The sequence below is a fragment of the Macrosteles quadrilineatus genome, unplaced genomic scaffold (genome assembly GCF_028750875.1).
Source record: "Macrosteles quadrilineatus isolate MER2022 unplaced genomic scaffold, UCM_ALF_1.0 Scaffold_9__3_contigs__length_116548681, whole genome shotgun sequence".
NCBI classification, from domain to species: Eukaryota; Metazoa; Arthropoda; class Insecta; order Hemiptera; family Cicadellidae; genus Macrosteles; species Macrosteles quadrilineatus.
This window is the reverse complement of record NW_026542602.1, coordinates 45,198,374-45,216,122: the sequence shown is the minus strand read 5'-3', so window position 1 is coordinate 45,216,122 and position 17,749 is coordinate 45,198,374. Positions and strand designations below refer to the sequence as shown.

General features: G+C 33.4%; 1 protein-coding gene across 10 annotated transcripts in view; it reads left to right on the top strand.

Moving 5' to 3' along the window:
- Nucleotides 1–17,749, top strand: part of LOC129003810 (longitudinals lacking protein-like) — a 586,728-nt gene that overhangs the window by 96,137 nt on the left and 472,842 nt on the right. The window contains exon 5 of one of the 10 annotated variants that reach the window (XM_054432130.1): nt 5,010–5,242. The exons of the other annotated variants lie outside the window; for them this stretch is intronic. Within the exon in view, the coding sequence (XP_054288105.1) occupies nt 5,010–5,227 (218 nt within the window). The 3' untranslated portion in view covers nt 5,228–5,242. Of the gene's footprint in view, nt 1–5,009; nt 5,243–17,749 lie in introns of those variants that run through there. 10 annotated transcript variants of the gene reach the window in all.

The window sequence follows — 17,749 nt, the reverse complement described above, 5'->3', positions numbered from 1 at the left end:
TTGAGCTGCTCACGATGTCAACAGATGATCTGTAGTCCCTTCTGAACTACCACACTTCATATTGGGACAATAAATATAAAGATTTTAAATAAAAAATAAAGATATTATTTGGACAAGATGAGATTTTAAAAGGCAGAATGATGTCTCCATTACAATAAATAATTCAACACAATGTTATGCAAAAATACTTAATACCAATCATATAAAGGTATTAATTTTTTTAAATCTTTTTAGTACAGAAACCATACCCGAAAATCTCATCTAGAAAACAATAACTTTCCAAATTGAAATGCTAAAACGACCAAATTCCTGTAGTTTTGTTTGATGTTATAAAATTAGAGCAAAGTTCTCAAATTTATCATCCAATTTTCCTTCAGTGAAGCGAGCTAGTTTAGTGGTATGGAACTGGGCCCTGTTCCCCGAGGTCATGTGTTCAAACCTCACCAATAACCAATTAATGGATGTTATCTAGGTCTTAATGCCACGACCCTCTAGGCCTAGCCTGAAGTAATTTGTAAAAGGTTTCAGGTTAGCGTCCTAGGATGTGTAAGTGGGTACAAAAAACAGTAATTTAAATTTTGTAAACAACATATTTTTCCAGGTCAAGAAAGTTTCCCGTGTAACGTCTGTGGAGCGCAATACGCCCTGCGACGGAACCTTTGGAGGCATTGCAAGTTTGAATGCCAATCGGAACCAAGATACCCATGTCTTCTGTGTGGACTTCGGTTCAAATATAGGTTCCGCTTGAAAGCGCATATTGTTAATAAACATTAAAACTTTAAATGCTGAAATATATTTTATTCGCAAAACCTCTAAATGATGCTGTTAAAAATAATGTTAAAAACAAACTGGAGTGTAGCTGGTGAAATGGGTAAAGCACAAAACCTCCTTCCTGGAAGCTCACGGTCAAATTGTGCAATTCACCAACAACAACTAGCTGTGTGTTAAGCCTTGTGGTTCAGAGTCAATAAGCTGTAGATCTATCTTTCAAAAACAAAAATGGAGAGGTCTTTCAGGTGAGAAATTTTTCTCTATTGGAGAAATCCCAAGTAATAGCCAATGATTATTAATGTTCTATTGTGCTTCCTCAAACCGTAGCTCGAAACTCTTGTTACTTAACCATTTCGGCTGTATGATCATTTAAGTTGCAAACCATTCACCTCCGTTTGATTTACCCGTTCTTCGTATCAACGTCAGTGGTCTAAAAGATTTTTTGTAAGTCTTTAAATATACTGAAAATAGTTATACCCAAACTCAATAAGAAACCAAACTCAAATCTACAAAATAAATTTGAACACTAATTATTAACCCAATAAAGTAAATTTAAATAATGCCATTGAAAATATTGTGTTATTTGCCATGAAAACCGATCAATATTTATTTCACAAACTCCACCTCGGAACATTTTCCTCTTTGTGTAAACATACGGCATGTGCCATAATGTACAGTCACAAATTTTTCATCTCTACTTTTCCCTTTCTGCTAGCATAATACAAGGGCTGTTGAGAAAGTAAAGAACGTTTTGGAATAAAATAATAAGTTTGTATAAGACAAAAATTTAATTATGTACATTTAAAAAGATCAACAAAACTACTACTTTTTAAATGCTTGCCAAGTGAATCGAGGCACTTAAGCAGGGGATGAAATTTTCAAATTTCTTTATAAGATTTTGCCGTCCCTGAGCTCAGCCACCCGGTGGAGACACGCAATTGGAGCTGCTCGTCGTCATGCTGCTATCCAAGTCGGAATACCTCCTATTTAAATGAATGAAGGAGATCTTGAGTGCGATTTGCCGTGTAAGGTCGGGTTTTGTCATGGAAAAACAAGATTGTTTTTGGCAATTTTAAAACTGAATTCAGTAGGCCTACAACAGTTTCCTTTCATTCATTACATTATTTCCATACGCCTTATACAATTAACGATAAATTTCTATTGGTTTAAAATTGATCGCCAACAAATACCATACACTGCACCTCACAACCAGTTGCATTTTCAATTGCAGCAAACTTTTTAACATACAGTCAGCACGATGACACTTTCATGGATACAGCTGAAAAGTCATTGAGGAGGCAAACATGCCTGTACTAGAAATCGCTAGATCAGCCCGCGTCTATCAGCGTCAGACGGAAACGTTCCTTACTTTTTGAACAGCTCTCGTAGTTTTAGTAGCTGAATAACTGGCTGGAGAGTTTGTTCTAGGAGGAGTTTACAAGTGTGAACGATGCCAAATGTCGTACCGCCACAAGAGAACTCTTCAAAGGCACCTTAAATTTGAGTGCGGCGTCGCCCCCATGTTTAAGTGTCCTTTCTGCGGACTGGAAAGCAAACGCAAGTGCAACATGGATGTTCACGTTCAACGCTGCAAATTGAGGACAGAATATTTACAAGACGCAGAACTGCTTTCCAAAACCACATCTATTTTGTTTTAAAACCAAAAATGTATTTTTTCTAGTCATTGTAATGTGTACATTTACATATTTATTAGAGCGATATATACTTTGTTTGTTAATTTTGTAACACAAATTTAAATAAAAATGTTAACAGATGAGTAGTTTTTGATGTTTTTGCAAAGGTAAAATCTTGTTTTGTTTAGGTTACTTGTTAATTACAGAAAAAACAATTTGATAAATTTTTAAGTATGAATAATGTTGTATACCTTTTTTAAAAATCCATAAGTCAAAGAATACCAATCAACTAAATCTCAATCCTTAAATTTGTATTGTTTTAAAGAAGAAACAAATTCTGATCACATAATGCTCTCCAGGGAGTGATTTTACATAAATATCTATTGGTATTTAAAATTAATTGTTAAATACCACAAAAAAGTAAAGTATCAGTGATTGAAACTGCCCGTTATAAATAATATCAATATTGTTACTGTTTTCTGTAACAATTCAGACTTCTTTAATAGAAACTTATTAATTTTGATGGTGGTTTACCTCCGCTATTTTACTGCACTTTGCCTCCTGAATTGATCCGATGACTACCATAAAATAGGTGACATACCATGTCCATGTCCCAATCTACTATTTGTTACACTGATAAGTATTATGGGAATCTTGGATTGGCCACAAGAAATCACAAGTCGATAATTCTTGTCCCTCAATGTTTAAAGATTTTGGTAATTTTATTTCTGACTATACCTGTTTTTACGTTCAGATTTGGAAATAGAACTATTAAGCTTTGAAGCTAGTCATCAGAACAGTAGATTGTATAGTCTACTATAACTTTTATGCTATTGAACATCATAGAACAGAACCAACTTGTTTAATTGAAACAGCTGTTAAGATTCATTAATTCCTTTTAAATATGAAAAATCATAAGATTAACATGGGGAACTACAGAGCCACTGGGGCGGAGCCCGAAAGGGTTTTTGAGATAAGAATATGCTTTAATGTTAATCGGGAATGTGAGCTATCATCATGCCAAATTTCAGCCCAATCCGTCCAGTAGTTTATGCGTGATTGAGCAACACACACACATACACACAAACATACACACAAACTCACAAACTTTCAGATTTATAATATTATTTATTTATTTATTTATTTATTTTCCAATAATCACATAACATCATATTCAGACAGGTGATTCGTCATTGTTACAATATTTTATAGTCTCTATTATACTAAAATTATTACTAAAATAAATTTCATTGCTGAGCCTTAACATCTACATAGCTTCCATATATTCCTCCAATGAGAAGAAGGCCTTCTCCAAAAGAAAGTTTTTTAACTTCTTTTTGAATTCAGGGAATGAATCAGTGTCCCTAATTGAAGAAGGTAATTTGTTATATATTTTTGGGCCCATGTACTGAGGAGATAAATGGAATACTTTAAGTCTGTGTTGAACTGGTTTTATATTGTTTTTAAATCTAGTGTTGTGAGGATGGGCATGTTGATCTTCCATGAATGTGTCAAAATCACTTTTAACCATTAAAGCTAGTTTAAAGATATAAGAACTATACAAAGTAAGAATTTTAAACTGAATGAAAAACTCTTTACTGTGAGTAATTCGAGACACTTTCGCTAAGACTCTAACTGCTCTTTTTTGGAGGATAAAAATTTGTTCGGCATGACTAGAAGAACCCCATACCGTTAAACCGTAATTCATAATGGAAGAAAAATAAGCGTGGTATACTGCTAATTGTGTGTCTAAATTTGTAGTATGTCGAATTACCCGAAGAACAAGTATAGCTGATCTGAGTCTCTTTGATAGATTCTTAATGTTTGTTTGCCAATTAAGTTGCCAATCTATATCAATTCCAAGGTAATTAACTGAGTTTTGAGAATATATTGATGTTTGGTTTGAATTTACAACAATGTCTCTATTCTCATTAGTAAGATAACCTCTTTTATCATAATCAAAATATTATTTTTATAAACGTAACCACTCTACTATAATTCAAATATTAAAGTACAGTGAATATAGATTTTACAGAGGATTAAGCTCAGTCCTAAACACTGTGATGGAAATTATTCAATATTAGTATATTTTGCCCTTTTAAAACTACACTAAACTTTCAACTCAAAAATAAAACCTTTCAAGTTTATAGTTAACTTTGAGCGATTTGATTTTGATTTTGAATTCACCTCAATTAGTATTTACCACGCAGTTCTGGACAGCATAGTAAACTAAGGGTTGGCTGGGTTTGTGTCCTAAAAAGTCATTATCGTTAATATTACAAATACAACTCAAACAATGTGATATTGTAATTTCTTTTAAAATTCATGTTAATTTCATACAAAATCAACAGAGACTTTCAGATAAACTTTAATATTGCATTTTCTTATTTTTGTTTATAACAAAAGAAAATTACCTGTCGTTATTGGGCTCTCTAGACTACATTAGTGTGACCTCACTAACTCAGTCGAGTCAGTAATAAAGAACAGCAATGGTGAACAATACCCCACTCAAGACACAAACCCAGGCCTTCATTCACCATAGGCCATCTAGAACTATAATCCCGTAAACAGCCATCAAAGTCAATAATTTGTTGATATTTGCAGTGCTGTGGACTGTCAGGTCTAAGCCTCCGCCAAGTTTCCTGTGCCCCCGCTGTCACAAGGGATACCACTACAAACACCACCTACAGAGGCACATCAACTTTGAATGTGGGAAACCTCCACGCTTTCACTGTCCTCACTGTCCGCATCGGGCCAAGCACAAGTACAACTTGCAGAAACACGTTTATACTATGCATATCAGCAAACTCAACCCTGTCTAGCATCGAATGTCCTGCCTGTCATTCGCTTGGGGTTGACGATGGTGCCTTACCAAAAAATGTAGAGGAAACTTAAGATAACGATTTGCTTGTGACTTTTCTAAATACTGGTATGTTGTTTTGTGTGGGATACAAATGTTGAACAAAATGTATGTCAGGTATTATGAATACTTTTAATTGTATTGTTTGTAGAAAATACTGTAACTAGGAGTTTAACAACTGATTTATTCATTGTGGTTGTCTCCTGGACTTTTGTTTCAAGAATACTCTAGGTAACGTTGCAGACGACAATGAACTTTCGGAGCATGTAGCTCCATCATTGAGTGATATTTTGACAAGTCGTCCCAAACTGATAATGGGGCTATTAGCTCTAAAATGTACATTGTCGTCTGCATTGAATGATTAAACTGTCAAAAAATTAGTAACCTAGATTTTTCTTTACCTACTAAACTTTTAAATAAAGGTTTATTTTCTGGACAATTTTAACCACAATACTTGACCACAAGTACTGCATTCAGATTTCTCATACTAAGAACTGTGCAGTTTGTTTTGATGCAAGTGATTTATGCCTGGTTACGTGAAGGCGTGTTAATGTTTATTTAATTCTATACCCCGTTCAAAAAATTTAGGTGGGTTAGAGGATAAGTTCCCATGCTACTTATTTTGCTTTATATATGACACAGCTGATTTAAGTTTTGGAAAACCTCATCTGTTGAGCTATTATAAAGGAAGGTTTATGTGGAGGGAATAGGTTTCTTCGGCTAAAACCTTCTAAATTTTGAAATTTTGGAGTATAGGTAGCTAATTGTCTGTGTAGTTAAGTGGTTGTGCTCGTCTTCAAATCTAAAGGTTGCTGGTTCGATTTCAAGAAGCATAGATTCTGGATACAGATTATATTTATAGGGCTATCAATTAATTATGCTATCCATCTAAAGGTTGACTAGGTAATGACAAGAACAGGGTTTCTTTTTTGTCCTTCACAAAAAATTAAATTTTGGGATAATTATACTCTAGCTGTATCCCTTCTTCTCTTTCACTAGGAACCAGCAGGACAAGTGATAGTTTAAATAGATTATTTTATTTTGTCGAAATAGTTTTAATGTTATAATAACAAATGCTACATACACTTTCTAAATAATACAGAAAAACATACATAATAATTGATTGTCTAGATAGTTTACAAGACTGTCAAAATTCACTAAAATCAAGAAATAGAGACTTAGTCTTCCTGACCAGTTTTTGGTATGTACAATGGAGTAAAATAAATTTAGGTTCGTGAAATACTTACCCTTAAAAATTACCCATACAGATGCATATCCAATAAAATATATTTTTTAGTTCCTAATAGCCAAGGTAAGCTATTTACTTCTCTCTTTAATAACGTTTTGTTTAGAAATGTCTAAAAAAATGTCAATTAAACAAAAATTTAAACCTTTTCTAAATGTGTTATTCGAAAGCAGCTTTTTTAAGACAAGTAAAATTTGGTTCACACATAGCCTACTGTATCAATGGAATATCCCTGCCCTTCAAATAGGACCAATAGATGAATCAGGCTATCCTATTGTACAAAAAACTCTTTTCACTACGTTGTGAAGACCAGCAGGGTTTTGATGTTTGACACTCACCTATGCCGAAAATCAAGTTTTTTTTCAATAAAGGTTGGCTGCCTCTACCTTACAACCTTCTTAACAAATTACATGCAGCTGTAGTTTTATTGCCCAGCAGATAATCTTAGCAAATTCTAAATGCCTGATTAAATTTTGCTCAAAGTTTTATGCAGTTTTGTTCGTAATTAAAGGAACCTACAATATTGAGGTCTTTGGGTACTAAACAATGCCATATCACTGATAACCTTGAGCTGAAAGTCTGACCCCTTAGGGGATGACCATTTTCAGAGCAATTAGTTTTGTTCCTTAAAAATATTGTAGTTAAGTGTAACCATGGAAACCATACTTCTATATACAGGGTGTTTTTTTTAAAACTTGCATCTTTATTTATGTAAAAACCGCAATAGATAGAAATATGCAGTTTGCGGGAATCATCTATTGACGTAGGGGGACCAATTGTTTTGAATTCAACGTTACATTCACATTCCCCCCCTTTCCCCCCCTGCCCCCAACTTATTTTTTTTAAATAGCAAAGTACCCCTTGTGACATATCAAATGAAAGAGCATGAAAAAAGAAAATTTTTGATGAAAAAAAATTGAAAATCGGTTCATAAATTTGTGAGATATTTCCCCCCTCACCCCCCCGGAACTTAATTTTTTTTTAATAGCAAAGTACCCCTTGTGACATATCAAATGAAAGAGCATGAAAAAAGAAAAATTTTGGTGAAATTTATTTTTCATTTGATATGTCACAAGGGCGGGTACCTTGCTATTAAAAAACAAGTTATGGGTAGGGGAAAAGGGGGGTGATTATCTCACAAATTCATGAGCCGATTTTAATTTTTTTTTCACCAAAAATTTTCTTTTTTCATGCTCTTCCATTTGATATGTCACAAGGGGTACTTTGCTATTAAAAAAAAATTAAGTTCCGGGGGGGTGAGGGGGGGAATATCTCACAAATTTATGAACCGATTTTCAATTTTTTTTCATCAAACATTTTCTTTTTTTATGCTCTTTTATTTGATATGTCACAAGGGGTACCTTGCTATTTAAAAAAAATAAGTTGGTGGCAGGGGGGGAAAGGGGGGGAATGTGAATGTAACGTTGAATTTAAAACAATTGGTCCCCCTACGTCAATAGATGATTCCCGCAAACTGCATATTTCTATCTATTGCGGTTTTTACATAAATAAAGATGCAAGTTTTTAAAAAAACACCCTGTATAAAGACAAAAGTACCCATGAACTTTTGAGAAAACTGCAAGTCACACCCCTATAAACCATATACTTAAAATGTTCGTCATGACGAGAAACCTTGCGCAAAACTATCTATTATTTCATAAATTGCCCTTTAAGGTAGTAATTCCTTCGTAAAGGGAACTTTCCATATACCTAATGTTAAAAATACCTCTGTTGTACTTATTTGTTTGTATTACTGTATTCTGTTTTGTTTATTTCAGCTTAACTTAACCAATCAATAGTTTTATTAACACTTATCACGGTTATGAAGTAAAACGGGAAGAAGCCCGTGGGTAACAGCTAGTTCATTATAAAAGAAAATTGAAGCTCAATTGCAAATTCAGTGAGTAATCATGTTTGCTGCTAAAGGTGCCCAAACAAGTTTTTTCGTAACGTTTAAAAGGTAAACTGTGACAAAAAGAAATTTTGGCTAGTTGTATGAAGTCTTCTCCAGAACCAAGCTATTCTCAGGTCTGTACCAATCAATTGATTTTTCAACACGATAATGCGAGAGACAAATTCTGCGTTTTAATTTCTTGATATCTTGGTAATCAGTTGGCATGGAATAAAACTGTAACTTACTTAACTGTTTGCTGTTTAAACTAATCATTAAAATAGTAAAAAAAAAATAGCTTAAAAGTAAAGAAAAAGTTATTGGTGTACACTTAATCTGTATCTCTCAGATACAGTTATGATACTGATGATAAATAAGTTTCACATATATTATGTTATCAAATACACAGATTTTCATTTAAGTAAATGAAAGATATATACAAACAGTTTTGGTATTTTGTTCACAGATCTACTACTCCTTGCTTCTAAAACTAATAGCAAAATTAACTATTTAATTATTGTTAAATAAGACAGGTTTTAAATTTTACAACAATTACCATGAAAAATACCAAAGTAGGTAATCTCCATACAGTTTTCCTGGATGGGCGTCCACGGTCACTTAATGTAGAATCGTGGTCTTCTGGCGTCGACCGTTTCAAAACACTGACACTCACCGACGTTTCAGCCTCGATACAGAGTACCATCTTCAGGGCGACTGGACTCCGCACGGATGAAAAATTGGCGACTTGATTGTTCATCTGTGCGGAGTCAAGTCACCCTGAAGATGGCACTCTGTATCGAGGCTGAAACGTCGGTGAGTGTTAGTGTTTCATCGTTTTTGACACGATCGTCGCTAGAAGACCACGATTCTCCATACAGTTTCTTGTCCATATGTTTTTGTGCTCTTATCAGGTAAATCCACAAAATCCTGTAAAAAATGTACAACCTGTCTTAATAATAAGAAAACCAGTAATAAAATATTTAATATAAAATATTTAATGTAATATTTAAAACAAAATAGCATGCAGGAAGACAGCGTTATAATACTTTTTATTTTAAATGCATCTTGTCAGTGTAAATCTTTAAACATTTTTGTTTTCAGATGCTTGGGAGTGTGACAAGTGTGGCAAAACATACAAATGGAAGTCAAACATGTTGACACATCGAAAGAGACAGTGCGGCAAAAGTCCAACAATCAAATGTGACTATTGCGACTACAAAACGTTCAAGAGAAACCATCTTCGAAGACACATCTTTAGTCGTCATCTCAATCAAACACTTACTAATACATCACTAAATAACTATACACAGAATCAAATGTGACTATTACTACAAAACGTTCTATAGAAATTATCTATGGAGACCTTTCCTTCATCGTTACTTCACACAAACACTGACTAATACATCACTAAACAATTATACCCACTTAAAGATGACTGTGACTACAAAACCTTCAATAGAAACCATCTGCGAAGACACATCTTTAGTCGTCATCTCACTCAAGCACTGACTAATACATCACTAAAGAACCCAGAAACTAATGTGACTGTGACAAAACGTTCAATAGAAATCATCTATGGTCTTTAGTCGTTACCTCACACAAACACTGAATTATACATCACTAAATAACTATACTCACAACCAAATGTGACTGGGGAGCGAGCTGGTTAAGTGGTTAGAGCGTGGGACTTCGGTCCCTGAGGTCCCGGGTTCAAATCATGACAAATCACCAATGGATTTTATCTAAGTGATAATGCTGCAACCCCAAGGTCTAGCCTGAAGTAATGTGAAAAACAATACCGGGCTCGTGTCTAGCGTCCCAGAAAAAAAAATCCAAATGTGACTATTGCGACGACAAACTGTTTAAGAAATTATCTATTGAGACATATCTTTAGTCGCCACCTCAGTCAAGCATTGGCTAGCAAATAAGTATAGATATATGATCAGTTCTTAGTAACTATACCAAAGCAGTAAGATAAAGTGATACAATTTTCCTCCTTTTACCAAAGAATAGCCAAAAAAAGATTTGCTTTACCAAAGAATATTAATTTTAAAACTCATACCTATGGTAATGTGTAAATATTTGTTTACTATAATAAAGAAATATATTTTTCTCTAAAAATGTTAATACATAGTTACCATAAAATATGGCTCTGTCCTGTTCAGTCAGTAAGAAGGTTGTAGAACATGAATTGAAGAGTGGATTAAATATGTCTAAAAGCTATTACTTAGGAGGCCAATTTTGTTACCATAGGATATTTAATAAGTTTTCTACATTTAAGTTAACCACTTTTGTTTATGTATTACTGGTAGAAAATGCTCTTATGAAGTTGTTACCAAATTTTTATTTATTTTTAAAATTTATTAACTTTTAATTGTAACTGTTACCAGATATTATATTTTTATCAAAGTTTTGCGCTTAAAGTGACATAGGGAGTTCTTAAGAGCTTGTTTGTTTGTGTAGAAATTTATCTGCTGTAAAATGTTCGTTTGCATCTATTAAAACGTTTGTTGAGTGTTATTCTGGGGTCATTACCTAGCAACCACAGGTCATAAATATTCCTAGCACCGCCTAGGTTCTAATTTAAAAGGGTGTTGTCCCATTTCTTAGGATAAACTTTATTTCTAAAGAAAAGTAGGCTGCACAGAATGCATTTCGGTAGGCCCGGTCTGGGACTGACACTTTTGCTTCGCTACAGCCTTGTATTCAACATGATTCCACAAAAAAAAAAAAAAAAAAAAAAAACTAAGTGTGGTAATGATTGCATAATTTATATGCATAATCTTTTAAATTCAATCCATCCAGATATTCTCTACAGTGATGATGAGTAAGAAGTATTATTGGGAAACACTTTTGGACATTTTGTTATCGTTGTGATTATTATTACAACGTTGAAGATGTTAAGCCATTATTACAATAAAATCTTAAGAGACTTTAACCCAAGTTTTTTGCTCAAAACTTAATTTAAGCTTAAAAAATCACACCTCAATGTGGCAAAAAAGTCTAAAAAATAGCATGTTTATGGAAAGCTCATTAATCCCCATTCATTGGACATTCTTCATTAATTAACTTTATGGCCTTTTCGGATTGAAATTTTATGATTTGTTACAATTCCTGTTTAGGATTAGGTTATTTATTTTAGGTTAGGTTGGGGTAGACTAGGTTAGAGTTAGGAACCAACTTAAAAATTAAATTCTGTATTGTTATATACAAACTAATAGTGGTAGTAAATGAAGAAACGGATAAGGTCCTATTCATTTTACCCTAAAAAAAAAAATATTATAAAAATTGCCCAATATTTAAAAAAAATACATTCAATTTGATTGAAAATATAACTCTATTATAAGAACAGCCTCTTTACGAGACAACAACTCAAGACATTTCTAAGATAACTCCTCAAATCATTATTCTAAATAAAGTAGCCACAGTGTGTTTATTTGCAGAGATGTTCGAGTGTCCAGATTGCAGAAAAAGATACAAATGGCGGTGTAACCTGTTGAGCCACCGCCGACTAGAGTGTGGGAAAATTCCTCATCTCGCTTGTGAGTTCTGTCCGTACAGAACAGCGAAGAAGAATAACTTCCGTCGACATGTTGCGACAAGACACAGCCACTTCTTCAACCATTAACTTTTGTGAAACTTTTTGTTACCAAATACCAAATATTTTTTTTGTTAATATTGGAGGTTACTTTTAATTTATGTTTATTCACTGTTCACTATGTTGAACCTAAATATTAAAATTTGTTTGAAGGAAATTTGTGAGTGTATTGAATCTGTAGGGAGAGAAAAAAAGTTTTAGTGGTTCAAAGATGTCTTAACATTTTGAGAAATTTATTATACAATGTTTAAAAATAGTAATAGAGTACTTTACTTTTCAATGAAATGGCGACCATACAAAGTAGGCATTTTAAGCCAATATAAGTACTGTAATAGTTTTAAAGACTTCAAAATCTGGTGAACTTATTATTTTCTGTTGTGATTTTATGCCACTGGCAGTTTTTACATTATTATCGGAAACGGTCCAAACCCTGGTTTTAATACAAAACCTTTAGTTAGATAGCGTCAATGAAAAAATTAAAAATCGTCATCTGGATCCATAATTGTATTCTAACTAGTGACTTTCAGATTTGAAGGCAAGCACTATTTACCAATTGCCTACCCAGACAATTATTTCATACTTGTTTTCAAAATACTAAAACAAGAACCTTGATAGTTGGAAAGCCTTTTACCTCAAATGGCAATATGAAGTATTAAATGTAATAGTAACCATATCAAACCACTTTGACATAGTAATTTTAGCACAAATTGTAACATATTTCACTGTGGAAAAGACAATTTCAACAGGTATCAGTCCGTTCTTAAAATTTTGATTTCTTCAGGGATTTTCTAACGCTCCTTAATGGAGGAATACAAAAGTAGAGTTAAGCGAAAACCGATTGCAAAACTACTGAAACCCTAATTAAAAATTAATTGATTGGCATTGAAGCTGTAATTCTACATTCTGAAGTTAAAACTACCACACATATTAACATGTAAAACAATCTTGATGTCTAGGTCCGTTTGAGTGCCCTCAATGTCATAAGATTTACAAGTGGAAAAGTACCCTGAAGTCTCATCTACGCTTGGAATGTGGAAAGGAGCCGCATTTGATCTGCGAGTTCTGCCCGTATAGAACTGTGAAGAGAGCCAACCTGAAACGACACATCGGAGCTCGACACGGCCTTATTTTTGCGTGAACAATCTCGTTCTCTAAAAACCTAGCACTTGAGGTGTAAAGTGGAATGTAGTTACCTTGACATTCATTTGTCAATTGTTTTGTGAATTAAAGCGAAGACTAAACTTATGCATCCTAAAAATTACCAATAATTTATTTCCCTGCTCAATAAAAATTAAAAAGTGTAAATTTTTGTGTGTTTATCGGTGTCTTTGGCATTTAAAGTTTGTAAGGGAATTCAAACCCTGGTTTAGTTCTATTGCAATTTTGGTAAGCAAATACATCTTCTCTTAAACATTATAGTTCATGGGACCTTGTTTAATGGATTTTTGTATGAACAGGCTTACCCAAGTGGAAAAGTCTCATAATTTAATTTTTGCGTTGTGTTAAGATTTTGTATTGTTTGCACCTTGAACTCTTTCCCATTCAGGTAAATCTATACTCCTTAATTGTCAAATATTTGTTAGTATAAACACTTAAGTGTGATAAATTTGTTACTGATACGTTGTAAAGTTTACTCACGCTTTTTCCAAACATTAACTGTTTGTCACCAAGGACTACTGTACTCTGCGGTAAAGACAGTCTTGACTTTGGATCACCACACAGATCTGGGTTTATTTATTATAACTGTAGGCCCTACTACTACTCTTACTATCCTCTGATTTGTTTAGCTTGCCAGACTAAAACATTACCCTTAACTTCCCTGTCTGATTCCTCAATTTCCTTTGGCTCTTAACGGTCCACCCAATTACATAATTCCTCCTCTCTGCTCCTTACACTCTACCTGATCTCACAACGCCAATCTCTGATTGCCTGAGATGTGTATTAGCTCAAGACACTGCCACAGTGAGGTATTAAGTAGTAGTTGAGTAGTATTGAGAAGTAAATACTGAGTTTAATTCCTCTATTTTCTTTGACTCAGTCTGCTGAAATCCACATTCCCTCCTCTCTATTTACTTCACCTTTCCTGATCTGACACCACTCAATGTTCAATGGTAAACTCTGATTTGTATCGACTTAAGATGATACTTCTGAACAACTGTGTTCAATTTCTCGATTTCCTTTCATCCTAACAGTCCACACTACTCCAAAATTCCTCCTCTCTACTCCCCAGACTGCCTGATCCCACAACAATAATCATCCTTTGGTTGCCTAAATATGTGTATCAACCTAAGATCCTACCATTGAACTGTTGTATTTGATTCGTCCATTTCCTTAGTCCTCAACAACCCACTCCACAGTTTCTCCTATCTCCTCCCTTGACCTATCTCCTCCCTTGGCCTATCTCCTTCCAGCTGACACATCACTCACTGTCGTCTGCTTGCAGGAGATTGGGAGTGCATTCAGTGTGGAAAAAGATACAAGTGGCAAGGAAACCTCAGAGTTCACCAGAAGCTGGAGTGTGGTAGAGAACCTCACCTTTCTTGTTCGTTCTGTCCATACAAGACTCCTCACAAGTCCAACCTCAGACGTCACATTGGTGTACGACACGGCAAAGTCATCAGCATCAACGATCTCATTGATGCTATCAAATAAATCTACGTGCAGAGGAAATTCTACAAAAAGATATTTCAATAGAGAGCAACGTATTAAACTGAAACATGAGGGTAACTGTATTAAATTATAGGTTATTTGGGCTGACGTTTCAGCCTAAAGCAGATGGCCATCTTTTCGTAACCCTACTACTGTGTATTACGACTCAGTATTACTATAGTCCTCGCCACCCTAACTTGAGGCAGCTCAAGGCCGTACGCCGTATATCTGTGTGGTCTTGGGCTGCCTCAAGTTAGGGTGGCGAGAACTATATAAGCTGTAGTAATGTTCCATAACTATTTTGAAGATGACCTTTCACAAGGCTGAAAACACAGCTTAAGAAACCCCAAATAATAATTTGTGTTGATAATTTGACACAGTACTACCTCAAAGATCATGATATTATAGTTAACTGTGACCATTGAAGTCTTACATCCAGGAATGTCATAGTAAAATTTATATTAGCCTCAAAACTGTAACATTGAAAGATATGGATTTGCAATACCTTTTCAGCACTTTTATTTGTAAGCGAGGCTGGTATTGTGGTTAGTTCGTAGGACTTCTGTCCATAAGGCTTGGATTCAAATTTGGTCAACAAGCTTTATAGTACAGTGCAATTAGCTTAAAAAAATAGCAAACCGGGACATCCAAAAAAAAAGTTTCAAACCAGTGCCAAATTGTTGAATACACTTCCCTCAATATGTAAAAAAAAGTTACACTGATTTGAGTGTCGGGTTTGGGGGGGAGGGGGTGAAAATGGGGTGAAAATAGGACTTTTTTACTTTTTTGCAAATACCTCAAAAACGGTGAGTTTTTCTTAAAATACAATGAATTACAAAAATAATCTACATTAAATTTCGAACAAAATGATACCATACAATACCTATCTACTATGAACGGTTCCGGAAATATTGGGGGGTAAATGTGATTTTTTCTAAAAATTCAAAAAAATTGTTTTTAAATGGAGAAAAACCATGGACACTCATAAAAAAAGTTTCTAATGAGTGCCAAATTGTTCAATATTCCTCCCTTAATATGTGTAAAAAAGTTACACTGATTTGAGTGTCGGATTTGGGAAGTAGGGTTTAAAGAAAATGGGGTGAAAATAGGACTTTTTTACTTTTTTGCAAATACCTCAAAAATGGTGCGTATTTCTTAAAATACAATGAATTACAAAAATAATCTAAATTAAATTTAGAACAAGATGATACCATACAATACCTATCTACCATTTACGGGTAAGGAGATATTGAGGGGTAAATGTGATTTTCTTCTTTTAATTCTAAAAGAGTTGTTTTTTTTTTTAAATTCATGAAAACTATGGATACCCATAAAAATCTCCTAATGAGTGCTAATTTATTCAATAAACCTCCCTTAATATGTGTAATAAAGTCACACTGATTTGAGTCTCTGATTTGGTAGGAGGGTTTTTCAAAAAGGGAGGCTCGTAAAGGGTGCTTTTTTTATATAATGAATTACAAAAAAAATCTTTATTGAATTTCAAACACAATCATATTTACAATACCTATCAACTATGAACGGTTGTAAAAATTTCAACTACATTCTAATAAAATAATAAAATACGATAAAAATATTGATTTCCTTGTAAAAAAAATTGCCACCATTTTCCAAAATGGCAGCTACCTTTAATATTGGAACCTTCTGTATTTCATGGTCTGTTTAAGATATAAATGCGATTTTAACTCTTTTTTGTTCTTTGCATATTCTCTATAAACTTATTCGTATATGAGCTACAGGATGCGGAATGTATACAGCAAGCCTTTTTTCCATAAGTGTAACACGTTACGTTGTAACTCCCAAATGAGTAGTTTTTAAGAGAAAATGTCAAAATTAAAAATGTCTTAAAATTGCATTTGAATTATAAAACAATCATAAACCACAGGGTGTTCCATAAGAAATAACAAAGTTGTCAGCCATATTGGAAAATGGCAAACATATTTTTAAAATTGGAAATCATCCCAAAAAACATCTAAAAAGTAAAGGGGAGTGCTCCATAAGAAGTCAACTCTATAACTCATAATAAAAAAGGTGAGTTTCAACGCTATTGGTTCACTTTACGTGAGACATCCTACAGGGTGTCCCGTAAGAACAGCCAAACTCCAGAAAATGGTTCTATGGGTCAAAATAATAAGAAAATCAAGAATAAATTATTTCCCAAAATCACTTCGTTAACCAGATATTTGTCATTTTGTTTTTTTACACATAAACAGTATTTTATCTTTGAATTTTTTAACCGATCATTATGTAACTTGGTATGTATGTTGAGGTAAAATAGACTCTCGTTAGAAAAATAATGATCTTAATCCAATTAAAAATTAAAAATGGTGGCCATTTAAATTTTTTTAAATTGAAATTGCAAAAAATGACTAATTTTATGAGACTTTTATGAACTTCATTTAGCTTTTAAAATGATGAAAATAATAAAAAAAATAAATGAAATATCATCGATTTTTAGTTGTAAAATGAGGCAAACCTGAATAGCGAAGCCTTGATCTTAATAATTTTACAACCAAAAATAGTTATAATTTAGTTATTTTTATTCAATCTTATTGAGCTTGGTGTCGTTTGATAGGGAATTTTAAAACCTAAATAAAAGTTTTCATTACATTTTTCATAAAAATAGCCTTTTTTGCAATTTAAATTTAAAATATTTAAATGGCCACCATTTTAAAATTCTTTATTGGATCAAGATAATTTATGGGTGTCCATGGGTTTTCTCCATTTAAAAAACAATTTTTGTAGAATTTTAAGAAAAAATCTAATTTACCCCTCAATATCTCCTGAACCAATTATTGTAGATAGGTATTGTATGGTATCATTTTGTTCGAAGTTTAATGTAGATTATTTTTGTAATTCATTGTATTTTAAGAAAAACTCGCCGTTTTTGAGGTGTTTGCAAAAAAGTAAAAAAAGGCCTATTTTCACCCCATTTTCTTTAAACCCTACTTCCCAAATCCGTCACTCAAATCAGTGTAACTTTTTTACACATATTAAGGGAGGTCTATTGAACAATTTGGCACTCATTAGAAACCTTTTCTATGGGTGTCCATGGTCTTTCTCCATTTAAAAAACAATTTTT